Source organism: Vitis riparia, chromosome 2 (genome assembly GCF_004353265.1).
Source record: "Vitis riparia cultivar Riparia Gloire de Montpellier isolate 1030 chromosome 2, EGFV_Vit.rip_1.0, whole genome shotgun sequence".
NCBI classification, from domain to species: Eukaryota; Viridiplantae; Streptophyta; class Magnoliopsida; order Vitales; family Vitaceae; genus Vitis; species Vitis riparia.
In genome coordinates this window covers 12,708,482-12,723,119 of record NC_048432.1, presented here as the reverse complement: position 1 = coordinate 12,723,119, position 14,638 = coordinate 12,708,482, and the positions used below count along the sequence as shown (strand labels likewise).

Below are 14,638 nucleotides of genomic sequence, written 5' to 3'. Positions count from 1 at the left end.
TTTTATGCCGAAATTCAAACCTAATTCAATATTTCTATTCATGTGTTACGCAGTGACAATGTCAGGGAATATTTTTCTGCACCATTTACTTCATTTATGTTCCAATATGGAATCCTTCATCAGTCTTCTTGTGCTCATACTCCTCAACAAAATGGGGTAGCTGAACGTAAGAATCGACATCTTGTTGAGACAGCTCGTACTCTCCTTCTCCATAGTAATGTTCCTTTTCGTTTTTGGGGGGACACTGTTCTTACAACATGTTATTTGATTAATCGTATGCCCTCATCTGTATTACACGATCAGATTCATCATTCCCTTCTTTTCCCTGACCAACCACTTTATTTCCTTCCTCCTCGTGTTTTTGGTTGTACTTGCTTTATTCATATTCTCACTCCTGGACAAGACAAACTTTCTGCCAAAGCCATAATCGGGCAATGCATTTTCTTAGGATATTCCAAACTTCAAAAGGGTTATCGTTGTTATTCCTCTGAGACTCATCGCTACTTTCTCTCCGCTGATGTCACTTTCTTTGAGGACTCACCATTCTTCTCCACCTCTGAGTCTCTTCTTGTTTTTGAAGTCTTACTCTTCCCATAATCTCCCCACCTGATGCAGTGCCTTCTCGCCCACTTCAGGTTTATCATCGCCGTCATCGTGTCGTTGTTCCTCCTTCTTTGGCCGAGGTACCTGCTGACTCACTTCCTATCCCTTCGGCTTCTCCTACCCCAGCTTTGCCTCCTTCTGCTGACTAACCCATTGCTCTTTGGAAAGGTAATCGATCTACTCGTAATCCTCATCCCATTTACAATTTTTTGAGTTACCATCGATTATCTTCACCCTATTCTGCATTTGTTTTTGCTAAATCTTTTGTGTCTCTTCCCAATAGCACCCCTGAGGCTCTTTCCCATCCAGGCTGGCTACAGGCAATGGTAGATGAAATGGTTGTTTTACACTCCAATGACACTTGGGATCTTGTTGTTTTACCCTCTGATAAATCTACAGTTGGTTGTCGTTGGTTTACACAATTAAGGTTGGCCCTGATGGTCAGGTCGATCGCCTTAAGGCCCGCTTAGTTGCTAAAGGCTATACTCAGGTTTATGGTTCTGATTATGGTGACACTTTCTCTCCTGTTGCCAAGATAGCTTCTGTTCGTCTATTGCTCTCCATGGCTGCTATGCGTTCTTGGCCTCTTTATCAGTTAGATATTGAAAATGCTCTCCTTCATGGGGATCTTGCTGAGGAAGTTTATATGGAGCAACCACTTGGTTTTGTTGCTCAGGGGGAGTCTGGTTTAGTGTGCAGGTTACGCCGTTTTTTATATGGCTTGAAACAATCTCCTCGAGCATGGTTTAGCTGTTTAAGTTCTGTTGTTCAGGAGTTTGGCATGTTTCGCAGTACAGTAGATCATTCCGTTTTCTATCATCATAACTCTTCGGGGCAGTGTATTTATCTGGTAGTTTATGTGGACGACATCGTCATTATAGACAATGATCAGAATGGTATTAAGAAACTAAAACAACACCTTTTCACCCACTTTCAGACTAAAGACTTGGGGAAACTCAAATATTTCTTAGGGATTGAGATAGCTCAATCCAGTTCCGGTGTGGTTCTTTCCCAAAGGAAGTATGCTTTAAACATCTTAGAAGAAACCGGTATGTTAGACTGTAAACCGATAGACACTCTTATGGATCCAAATGTCAAACTTATACCAGGACAGGGGGAGCCTTTAAGAGATCCTGGGAGATATCGGCGACTTGTAAGTAAACTGAACTACCTCACCATTACTCGTCCAGACATTTCTTTTCCTGTAAGTGTTGTTAGTCAATTCCTATAGTCACCATGTGATAGCCATTGGGATGTTGTAATCCGCATTCTTCGATATATCAAAAGCACACCAGGCCAAGGTGTGTTGTACGAGAACAGAGGTCATACCCAGGTTGTTGGTTACATAGATGCAGATTAGGCTGGCTTACCCACAGATAGACGTTCCACTTCCGGGTATTGTGTTTTTATTGGAGGTAACCTAATATCCTGGAAGAGTAAGAAACAAGATGTAGTGGTTAGATCTAGTGCTGAAGCCGAGTATCGAGCTATGGCTCTGGCAATATGTGAACTCATATGGCTGAAACATCTTCTTCAGGAGTTGAGATTTGGAAAGGATGAACAGATGAAGCTCATCCGTGACAACCAAGTCGCTTTGCATATTGCATCCAATCCAGTCTTCCATGAAAGGACCAAACACATTGAAGTTGACTGTCACTTCATTAGAGAGAAGATCGCATCAGGATGTGTGGCGACTAGTTTTGTCAATTCAAATGATCAACTAGCAGATATTTTTACTAAATCTCTCAGAGGTCCTAGAATTAAATACATTTGCAACAAGCTTGGTGCATATAACATAAATGCTCCAGCTTGAGGGAGAGTATTAGATAGTGTACAGTTATTTCAGTTATTTACTTTTCCTTTTCTTTCCTTATTGTATTGTGGGTCCCACTAACATGTATATATATACCCAAATCCAATGTGTATTAGTTAACAGTTTTTCAATAACAAAAATTAGAGATTCTCCTTTTTCTCTCTTTTCACAGAATGGATCACCAGTAACAACATGAGTCATCAAATATGCTAACTAATCTATACTCTTGATGTAGGGAACCTTTATCATGCCAAAATCTAGGTTATCCTTGTGTTATATTAGATTATTTGCAATCTCAATAGTTGTCGTGTTGTTACAAAAGAGCACCATAGGTTTCTTGGGATCAAACCGAAGCTCCCTTAATAGAATTCTTAGCCAAGTTCGTTCCATAGTTGCATGATGGAACACATGGTATTCAACTTCTTCACTAGACAATGAGACCACATTTTGATTCTTACTCCTCCAAGTCACTGAATTTCCTCCTACAAATGACACATACCTTGAAGTAAACTTTCTATCCAATCTTGATTCAACAAAGTCAAAGTCTATGTAACCATTAATATCAAGATGTCCATGTTTGGAGAACATAATATCTTTGTCTGGAGAGGACTTTAGATAAGCCAAGATACGATTTACTGCATTCATGCGTTGGTCACTCAGATTATACATGAATTGACTTACAACACTAACCACATATGACAAGTCAGGTCTAGTGTGGGCCAGATAAATTGAGTTCCCTACTAATCTTCGATATATTTCTTTGTTCATTAGAATTTGATCAGGATAGATGGACAAACCATGATTTATCTCAATGGGAGTATCTATAGGTTCCAAGCGCAGTCATCAATTTCAGCTAAGAGACCTAATATATACTTCCATAGTAAGAGGAAGAGTCCTTGCTTGGACCGAGACACCTCAATACCCGATAAGTATTTTAGAGCACCTAATTCCTTCATTTCAAATTCCTTGACCAGATAGCTCTAAAGCTTCTTTATTTTTGTAGAGTTATTAACTATACCAATCATGTCATCAACGTAAACAAATAAGCAAAGTCATGTCATAACCATCTCTTTTATAGAACAAAGTGTGATCTGCCATGGATTGTTTAAAACCATACTCCTTCATTGAGTAGCTTAACTTGCCAAACTATGCCCTTGGAGACTACTTCAATCCATACAAAGCCTTTTTTTAGTTTGCATACCTTACCTTCTTTAAGTGTAAACCCCAGAAAAGGATCCATGTACAACTTCTCTAACAGATCATCATGGAGAAAGACATTTTTTACATCAAACTATCTTAATGGCCAGTCCAAATTGACCATAAAAGAAAGTATGACTTTAACAGTATTCATCTTGGCCACACAAGCAAAGACCTTTTTTTTTTTTTTTTTTTTATTACCGAGGAACCTTCCATGGCTAAACCCTTAGGACTCTCCATGGGGACCTTGGACCTAGGACCCAAATCTCGGGGAGCTAACTGCCCCACAACAATCAACATCGTATAAATGCAGGGTATCATCAGTGGTAGGATTCAAACCCAGGACCATGTGTCACTTACTTTGCACCTTACAAAGGCAAAAGTCTTTTGATAGTCAATTCCGTAAGTTTGAGCATATCTCTTGGCAATCAGTCTAACTTTGTACCCATCAATTGTCCTATCTGACTTGTACTTTACTGAAAACACCCACTTATATCCCACTATCTTATTTTCTTAAGGAAGCTCAACCATTACCCAAGTAGAATTCTTTTGGAGAGCCTTCATTTCTTATACCATATCAACCTTTCACTTATGATTTTCAAGGGCTTCCTAAAATTGACTAGGAATAGATACAAAAGACAACTAAAGAGCAAAAGCAAGGTGAGTGTTAGATAGGTGATAATAAGAGAAAATAAAAAAATGGGATAGACAACATTAGAGAATGATTTTGAGAATTATGATCACGAAGAGGATATCTCCTATCTTATTCACCAACTTGTGGACTCAAGGTAGCAATTTCGGAAGTTTACAGTGAAGGAACATGTACCTCAGGATTAGTTTCGGAAGAGTCATCTAATGGCATGGTAGCATTATCAAGAGAAGTATTGGAGCCTAGAAGGGGCATGACTATATCAATATCATCTTTGTTCTTCTTTATATAACCTTGTTGAGATAATCTAGTTGGTCTTTTATCCGTTTTTCTCACATTCAAACTTAGTCACCATAGGGTTGGGAGTATCTAACCCCCCCCCCCCCCCCCCCCCCCCCCTTTCTTCTTTCCCAAATCAGTTGAATTCTCACTTTGACCTGAAAAATTTATAACCTCTTCTCTTCTAACCATAACCTTTCCTCTTCCTTACTACTAATTTCATCCTTAAGAGGAACCTTCCTAGAAAAATAAGACCCCCTTTCGCAAAATTGAACATCTATGAGACATAGTATTTGCCTATAGGAGGATGAAAACATTTATAGCCCTTTTGGGGATTAGAGTAAGCAAGAAAGACACATTTAAGAGCACATGGATCAAGCTTATCCCTTTGATGAGTGTATATGAACATAACATACACAACCAAAAACTTTAGGACAAAGATTCAAAACAGTAGGAATAGAGTAAAACCTTGATAACATTCGCAAAGGAGTTTGATAATCAATGACATGAGCAGACATTCAGTTGATGAGTGACATGAAATATGGGATGAAAAATAATAAGTTCTGTATATTAGATTGACTATACACATAGTTTATATAGGAGATTATAAGAGAAGAAATAGGAAACAAGAGATATAATAGGAAACTAACTTATTCCTAAATCATAAAACTATCTATTTACAGAAATAGGAAACTACTATAATAGGAAAATAATTTTCCTATTCTATTTACAGCTCAACACTACCCCTCAAGCTGAGGAACTGTCTTCCATTCCCAACTTGAATACAAGATCGTGAAACATTGAACTGTTCAGCCCTTTTGTTAGGATATCAACTAATTGATGTTCTGATGGAACATAGGACATACACACTACTCCTTTCTCCAATTTTTCTTTGATGAAATGCCTATCAATCTCAATATGTTTTGTCCTATTATGTTGTATAGGGTTATGAGCAATATTGATAGTTGACTTGTTGTCACAATAGAGCTTCATAGGACCATCCCACTTGATTCTCAAATCATCTAAAATAATCTTCAGCCAAAGTAGTTCACACAACCCTTGAGCAATGGCCCTAAACTCTGATTCTGCAGACGACCTTGCTACCACATTTTTCTTTTTACTTCTCCATGTTACCAGATTACCTCTAAGAAAAGTATAATACCCAGTAGTTGATCTTCGATCCACTAGGGAACCTGCATAGTCAGTGTCGGTGTATGCTTCTAGAGCAAGAGTATTGTTCTTCTTGAACATAGGACATACACACTACTCCTTCCTCCAATTTTTCTTTGATGAAATGCCTATCAATCTCAATATGTTTTGCCCTATCGTGTTGTATAGGGTTATGAACAATATTGATAGCTGACTTGTTGTCACAATAGAGCTTCATAGGACCATCCCACTTGATTCTCAAATCATCTAAAATAATCTTCATCTAAAGTAGTTCACACAACCCTTGAGCAATGGCCCTAAACTCTAATTCTGCAGACGACCTTGCTACCACATTTTGCTTTTTACTTCTCCATATTACCAGATTACTTCCAAGAAAAGTACAGTACCCTGTAGTTGATCTTCAATCCACTAGGAACCTTCATAGTCAGTGTCGATGTATGCTTCTAAAGCAAGAGTATTGTTCTTCTTGAACAAAATTCCTTTCCCGGGGTTGGCTTTCAAGTAATGCAGCACCCTGTAAGCAACTTGAAGATGAGGTTCTCTTGGATCATGCATGAATTGACTGATCACGCTCATTGAGTAGGCGATGTCTGGCCGAGTGTGAGCAAGGTATATGAGCCTACCAACTAGCCTCTGGTACATTCTCTTATCCACCATCGGTTCTTCTTTAGCTTCTCCCAACTTGTGGTTTGGATTCATTGAGGTAGAGACTGGTTTACACCCAATCTTCCATGTTTCTGCCAATAAATCAGTCACATACTTTTGTTGAGAGATGAAGATCCCTTGTGTGAAATATGCCACCTCAATACCGAGGAAATACTTTAGTTTCCCTAGTTCTTTTATCTCAAAGTCTGTTACTAAACTTTGCTTCACTTCATGCTTCTCTCTCTCATCATTTCCAGTCACTATGATGTCGTCAACATAGATTAGAAGAGCAGTTACTCCCCCTGCAACCGAGTGCTTAATGAAGAGAGTGTGGTCACCTTGGCTTTGTTTGTACCTAGGCTCTTTCATGACTTTTTCTAATCTCCCAAACCAAGCCCTAGGAGATTGTTTTAGCCCATAAATGGCCTTTTTCAACTTGCACACCTTGTTACCTATGTTTCCCTCAAATCCTGGTGGGATGTTCATGTAAATCTCTTCATCTAAATCACCATGAAGAAATGCATTCTTAACATCATACTGTAGGAGTTTCCAATTGTAGTGGGCAGCCAGTGACAACATGATTCTTACAGTATTCATTTTTGCAACTGGAGCAAAAGTCTCCTAATAATCAACTCCATAAGCTTGAGTGTGCCCTTTGGCTACCAATCTTGCTTTATGTCTCTCAAGAGATCCATCAGCCTTATATTTCAGTGTGAAAATCCACTTGCAATCAATAATGTTTGTCCTTTTTGGTCTTTCAACAATCTCCATGTTTTATTATTTTCTAATGCACTCATCTCCTCTCTCATAGCATCCTTCCATTCTCTTTTTGTCAATGCCTCAGAAACAGTGTTAGGGATGATAGTGGTGTTTAGACTCACAATAAAATTCTTGTAGGCTGGTGATAGGTGCTTAAGAGATACATAGTGTGATAGTGGATAGAGTGGTCGGTTAGAGCATTCTTTGGTGCCTTTTTTGACAGCAATGGGAAGGTCTAGGTCTAAGTTGTCTGTTGAGTCAGTGGAAGTTTCACCAGGTTGTGTATGTGGGTCTGATCTTTCCGTGATTTCATTCCTAGGGTTTGAGTTGGATTATTGGACCTGCTGTTGTTCTACAATGGCCTTTTCCCTTTAATACACCTTAGGAAACTGTGGAAAATTGCGAGTGACACTGGCTGGAACAGGGGATGACACGGGTTCAGTGGTAAAATTGGCTGACTCAGGTGTGATTGACTCGGATGACTCAGGTTCTTCATCACCATGGGTTGAGACATGAGGAAGATCAAGAGGTTCAAAGGACTCACAAGGACTATTTTCCATCATTGAAATCCCCCCTAAAGAGAGGACTTGGGAAAAAAAGGTTTATTTTCTATGAAGGTGACATCTGCAAAGATGTAAAATTTTCTGGTTGAGGGATTGTAACACTTGTATCCTTTTTTAGTGGATGAGTAACCAAGGAAGACACATTTTATGGCTCAGGGGTCTAGCTTGTCTCTATGTTGGTTGTGGACATGAACAAATGCAGTGCACCCAAATACCCTAGGAGTGAGGCCATGAGTTTATGATCTTTGACGCACCTATGAGACAAGATTTGTTCAAACAATTTTCCTAAAAACTTAGGATGTTAAAATTTGGGCCTATAATGTACATCATGCTTCCTAACACCAACCCTTCCTTATGTGCAACCCTATATATTAGCACATAGAGAGACAAACAGACTAGGAGAATAACACAAATAGCCTCCTTTCAGTTTGCATGTGGACTCAATAAATTTAAGAAATAAACATGTGGTGAGGTTCAAACTCATGACCTCCCGCTAAGCGAGGCTCCGTTGACCAGTTTTTCTAAAGGCTTAAGTTGTTAGGATTTGGCCCACAACATATATTACTCTCTAATAAGACTTGGACTAGGGCAAGTCCCACTACAGACCATAACCTCAACAAGTCAAATATTAGACAACTAACATAAGTTAAATAAAAACATATAAAGCAATAACTAGATAAAACTACAGTAAGTTGTGGAAGTGAAATATAATAAAGGCATTAGCCTTGTACACTATTAAAGCTACTCACAACACTAATACACCCTCTTGTGCAATACTAAATTCCAGATAAGTGCATTAATAGATTATGGTAACATTTTATTGTTCTTTTACGAGCTTTATGTATTTATGTTCACAATCTACTCACCGGTTGTAAAAGCAACTGCATGGTCATTGTGCAATATAATCCTACCTAAATTTCCCTACAAGTAACTGGTTTAAGTTTTTGCCAACAACTGGATAAAATTAAAATATTAGGAGCAAGTGTTCTTACCAGGCCACCATAATCATCAAAAAGTACCGCTGAGAAGGTACTAATTTCTGCATCAATGACAGTATCATCTGAACCACTTGGTATGTTTGGATCTGCAAGTTTCAGAGCAAACCTTTTGGGAGGTTTTTTGAAACCACTGCGAACAACAAAGGTCCCTAAGTCATTACCAACTGCCCAAATGCTAAATGGTTCTTTTGTATGCTTGGCATCAGATGTATCCCATACACTTTCTTCCAAAAATTGATCTCCTGTAACCATATCACTTCTTATGCACCTTAATGAGCTGAAATCATTTGGCTTGAGTGTGCCCTTGCATGCAATACAACCCAGGGAAACAAAGCCAGGTGGAGCTTGAGGCAGCCAGAAAGAAATACTCTCCATCCCCCTTTGTTTCTTGATCTGACCAACAAGTTGAAAATCAAGAGGGGCTTTGAAAAGTTCGTCATCTCCAGTATCATGGACAACAATGCAGGTATTCGGAGGCTCATACCTATATTCAAAATATCAATCACAAACAATAATACTTTTGAAGTACGAACACATGTTATAACAACTTACACTTAAAAATTGCATACCCTTGAACAGCGATATCTCCAAAATATACCATCCCTCGAGGGACCACTGGACGCCATATCGATAGTTTCTTCCTTGAGCTTGAGTTTTGATTCCACCATATCAAATGAAAACTAGCAACAGCCTCTAAATGGCAACCAGAGCTTGCCGCTGCTGGCCTTTCTGATTGTAGAGCATCAACTTCACCAGAAGGAGAGGCTTGGTCTGAACTTTTAGATGCTTTTGGAGAGACTTCTGGAAGCCTAAAGAAAAAATGGCGAAGTTCATATGCTCTAACTGTTAAATGCGAATGAGAGGCATCCATTGGTATGAAAGTACGAACAGAGTTATCCACACGCCAGAATGCCAATCTTGAATGGGACCTGCAATGTAAAGAAAATAAAAGTCAAAGAAAACCTGTCATCAAAACAGAAAACTGTTCAAATGTAATGATCTGCCTATGAACTAGAGATGCAAATGGCATGGGCAGGAGGGTGCTCAATCCCGCATTTTCTGTGTGCCACAAAATTTTGACACTGATTATCTTCATATCCAACAAACATGACTCTCATATTAACAAAAATCTTCCAAGACTACTCACTAGAGCAACAGAAATATCATTAAAGTAATCTCATTAGGATTAGTATTAATCTTAAATTCTCCAGCGTGAAATATTTTTTAGTTTTGCTTGCTACGCACGCTTAATGAAGTAACATGAGCAGTAATTCCTTGATTAGGTGGATTCCAGATGGCAGTCAAACAAACTACTATGCAGTCAATACTGAATTTAAAACAGGGAAGGAACAAGAATCTCACATACATATTGCCTGAGCCAATAGTGATACAATCTCTCAACGCACAGGGAGAAACTAAAGAAGCCAGGATGCAGAAAGCAGAAGATAGCGGGGGCCGTGTCCTTCCAGGGGAAACCACACACCCCAATGCAACATAACCATCAGGCGCTTCAGGGAACCAAATGGAGCAGTTACTCTCTCCTTCTCCAAGCACAGGATTTGGCATTACATTGTCAATGCCAAGGGAACCAGAAATTTCTTCAGAAGCTGAAGGTGGCCATATTAGCTTGAAAGATACAGGTCTTTTCACTTTTGCAAAGCTGGTATTTACAGCTACAACTCCTTTTGTAGGTGGCTTGTCCCTGTCATGTGAAGATATTGATGCCATCAGTATTGCAGGTATTTAAGGGCATGAACTGCAGAAGATCTTAAGAGAGAGGTTTTACTGACAATGGTGTGAGGTAGTCACCAAAAACAGCAAAACCAGGTGGTGCACGAGGTCTCCAAAGGGCATAAGTTTGATCCCTACCTGCAAGGTGCAATAGTAGGAAAGAAGTGAACAGGACAAGACTTTAGAACACATTTCCAGCATTGGCACAGGAAGGAAAATTGTAGCTTCACCTACTTTCAATTGTTCCAACTTTGTCGAACTGTAAGCAGACCTCTGTCATCTTCTTTGATGTCATTCTTAGAAACGCTAAAATATCCTCCTCAACCGCTAAGAACAGTCTCAAGGTACTGAATGAAAAATTCATGAATATGTCTGAAACAGCTAAATGCATGTTCGTCTTTCCAGAAACATTTGAAAACTTTATGGAGGTGTCGAAAGGCTCTAAAATTCTGATTCCATTGCTCTCCATTGTTAATCCAAGTGCATTTGCACTCATTTCGACAGTATTGCCCTTCAAAACAAGCCTGGCAGCAGCATAAGTGCATTTAATTTCTTATTTACATTTTGTCCTTGTTATGCTTTTGAACATGGAATCTCAAAGCAATCATGACATAAAGATCAACCAAAAACAGAAAAAGTTTCAGCTTCATTATTTACTTTTTCAATTTTGAATATCATAAAAAACAATGTTCAAAAAAAGTTTGACTACCTGCAGAATGCATCCAATTGAGCATGCAAAAGTTTGTTTGACAGGAAAGGTGATACCCCCACATCTTTTGATGCATTGTAAAATGTAAGCTCTGGTCCAATAGCCTGTAAAAGAAATTCAGTTATATCAGCCACTGTCCAAAAAGCATCACATTCACCTATGAATATGCTATTAGGATCTCTTCTCTAATTTAAAAAGATTAAACATCACATTCTTTAAGCTAATGGTTCTTCTAGGTGTGCTCTAGGGAAAGGTATTCTACACCCCGCTTAGTCATTATCATTAGTTTCTAGTCTCTATGTTCCTAATTTTCTATTTAATTTGCTTCATGTAAATTGTTACAAAACCAATTTTCCTAAAAACTAAGTTTGTAGGATTTGGGTCCACAATGTAAATCATGCTCTTTAACACCCTCCCTCATATGTAATCCCATACCCACATATACACATCCTCATAGGCAAATATCATGCTCTTTAACGCCCTCCCTCATGTGCAATCCCATACGTGCACACTGAGATACACAACCCATAGGTAAACAATCACAATCGGCATCTTTTCCAAGAAAGAGAATCATCATCATCATCATTAAAAAAAAAAAAAAAAAGGGTTCCTTTTGTTGTCTTTCATCAGTTACAATATCACCTTTTAACGGTATTTTCTTCTAGGTCATCCATTTTTACATAGCTGTGTTTTACTTATATTCATAGACAAAAATGTGATCAAATATCGGCAATATTTCCATGATATTTTGTGTATTGAGCTCCACTGACATGACACATGGGTAGGATATATCTGATGACTGATTTTTCAGAATTATTGACAATTTTTTGGATATTTTTGGTTTTTATCCCAATTTCATTGGGATTTTTGGTTATTTAATTGCTCTGTTTGACCAGTCAATGCCAGTCAACACTCCAAATTCTGGTCAACACGGGAACAAGATTAGGAATTGAACCTAGGGCTTCTAGGTATTCCAAGACTTGCTTACCAGCAAGGCATCTTAACCCTATGAGCCATACATGAACATAATTATATATATTTTATACCTAGGCTTTAGCTTTAATTAAATTAATTTGAATAAATATGCATATATAAATATCCATGAGAAAAAACAAGATATTAAATTACAATTTTAATAAATCAATTAATTTTAATTATTTTATTTTTAAATCTCATTCAATTGATTGTTAAGAATATGAAAACTACAAACCAAGATAATTCTGTAACATGTTTTTCTTTACATCGTTTGTATATTAGTTAAATATTAAAACAAATATATAAATATATTTAAAAATCATACATATGTCAACATTTTTTATATCACTAACTACAATTAAATTAAATAACCATTATTTTAATATAAAGTGTGTTTTCAAGTTGACATATTATTGTCAACCATTACAAATTTTATCATTCATATAACATTTTCTTCAATAAAACAACTTTAATATGTATATTTTTGCTTCCTTTATCATTTTTTTTTAGTGTTTTCCCTAGCATTTTTATCAGTTTTGATTAATTTTCATCACATTGATATTTTTTTATCAAAATTTCTATAGATATGTGTGGAAATTCGGAAAGTACAGCTGTGCATAAAGCTGTACCGCCTAGTTGTACCACATATACTTGTTTTCTATTCTAATTTTATTTTGAGATACTTTCTCCTAAAATCAAGGATTAGATTTCCCCTTTTTTTTTTAAGGCAGATGGCCTCAGTCATTCATGTATAAATATTGATGCAATAATCAATTTGGATAAGGGGTTGTTTGTCTTCATCAAGTTTTGCATTCCTAGTTAATGGGAATGCAAAGGGTTGGGTTAAGGCCTCTAGAGGTTTAAGACAAGGAGACTCCTTTTCTCCTTTCCTTTTTACTTTAGTAGCAGATGTTCTAAGTAGGTTATTGTTCAGAGCAGAGGAAATTGTGCTAACTAAGGGATTCTTTGTGGGGAGGGATAGGACTAGAGTGTCTTTGCTACAGTTTGCAAATGACACCATCTTTTTCTTTTCTCTAAAGCCTCTCTGGAACATCTTCAAAATCTCAAGATTATCCTTTTGGTTTTTGGGCAAGTATCAGGATTAAAAATCAACTTAGAAAAAAAGCACCATTTCAGGTATTAATACAAGGTAGGAGTTGTTGTCTAGTTTGACCTCGATTTTTTATTGCAGAGTGTCAGGGTGATTTTTGTCTTTTTTAGGTCTTCCATTGGGAGGGAACCCAAAAACAATAGGCTTTTGGGATCCGGTGGTTGAGAATTTCGAGGAGGGTGGACGGTTGGAAAAAGGCTTTTTTGTCTTCTGGAGGGAGAATTACTTTAATTCAGTCAAGTCTGTCTCACATCCCCAGCTATTTCCTCTACCTCTTCAAAATCCCAGTATCAATAGCCTCAAAGATTGAGAAGCTGCAAAGGGATTTTCTTTGGTCTGGGGTGGGGAAAGGGAAGAAAGATCATCTTATTAGATGGGATGTTGTTAGTAGACCAAAGGAGTTGGGAGGTTTGGGTTTTGGGAAGACTTCTCTGAGAAATATTGCTCTCTTAGGGAAATGGCTTTGGAGGTTCCCTAGAGAAAGGAATGGTCTTTGGCATAAGGTTATTGCGAGTATTTATGCAACACATCCTAATGAATGGGACGCTAACATGGTGGTTAGATGGTCACACAGATGTCCTTGGAAGGCTATTGCACAAGTTTTCCAGGATTTTTCCCCTTTTGTCCGCCTAGTGGTTGGGAATGGGGAGAGAATTCGTTTCTGAGAAGATCTTTGGTGGGGTAACCAAACTTTGTGCTCTTAATTTGCTGGTCTTTATAGAGTTATTTCTATGAAAAACCTCAATGTCTCAAATGTCCTTGGCAATTCCTTTTCACTGTTTTGGAATTTTAATTTTCGTCACAATCTTATTGATTTAGAAATTGATCTCCTTCAGAGATTAATGTCCTCCCTGAGTTCATTGTTTTTCTCTCTTTTTTTGGCAAATTCAAGAGCGTGGTCTTTGTCATCATCAAGCTTGTTTTCAGTAAAATCTTTTTTCTTGGCTTTGTCAAAAGTCTCAAATCCTATCTTGTTCCTTCCGGCCAAGTTTTTGTGGAATTCAAAAGCCCCCTCAAAGGTTAAGGCCCTCGCTTGGTTAGTAGTACATGGGAAGGTAAACACCAATGACAAGTTGCAATTGAGAAGACCCTACAAATCCCTCTATCCTCAATGGTGCATTTTTTGCAAAGGAAATGGAGAATCGATCGACCACCTTTTTCTTCATTGTCTTGTTCTCATTGGACTCTAGCACAAGTTGTTCAATTTAGCAGGGTTGGCTTGGGTGCCTTGAAGGAGTATTGAGGACATGATGGTTATTGCTTTTAAAGGTTTGGGGAATTCATTAAGAGGCAAGACACTTTGGCAAATCGCTTACCTTACTTTGTTATGGATAGTGTGGCAAGAGAGGAAAAATATGATTTTTTAGGATAAGGGGAGAACGGAAGAGATGGTATGGGACTTGCTTTTTTTCTATTCCTCTCTTTGGGCCTCTTGT

General features: G+C 38.0%; 1 protein-coding gene across 2 annotated transcripts in view; it reads right to left on the bottom strand.

Annotated features, from left to right (window-relative positions):
- Positions 1 to 14,638, bottom strand: part of LOC117929459 — a 185,801-nt gene that overhangs the window by 59,100 nt on the left and 112,063 nt on the right. For both annotated transcript variants that reach the window (XM_034849741.1, XM_034849748.1), the window contains exons 34-39: positions 11,117 to 11,220; positions 10,642 to 10,931; positions 10,467 to 10,545; positions 10,043 to 10,378; positions 9,246 to 9,605; positions 8,671 to 9,160 (exon numbers count right to left, since the gene is read on the bottom strand). In XM_034849741.1, coding sequence (XP_034705632.1) covers positions 8,671 to 9,160; positions 9,246 to 9,605; positions 10,043 to 10,378; positions 10,467 to 10,545; positions 10,642 to 10,931; positions 11,117 to 11,220 — 1,659 coding nt within the window. The remainder of the gene's footprint in view (positions 1 to 8,670; positions 9,161 to 9,245; positions 9,606 to 10,042; positions 10,379 to 10,466; positions 10,546 to 10,641; positions 10,932 to 11,116; positions 11,221 to 14,638) is intronic.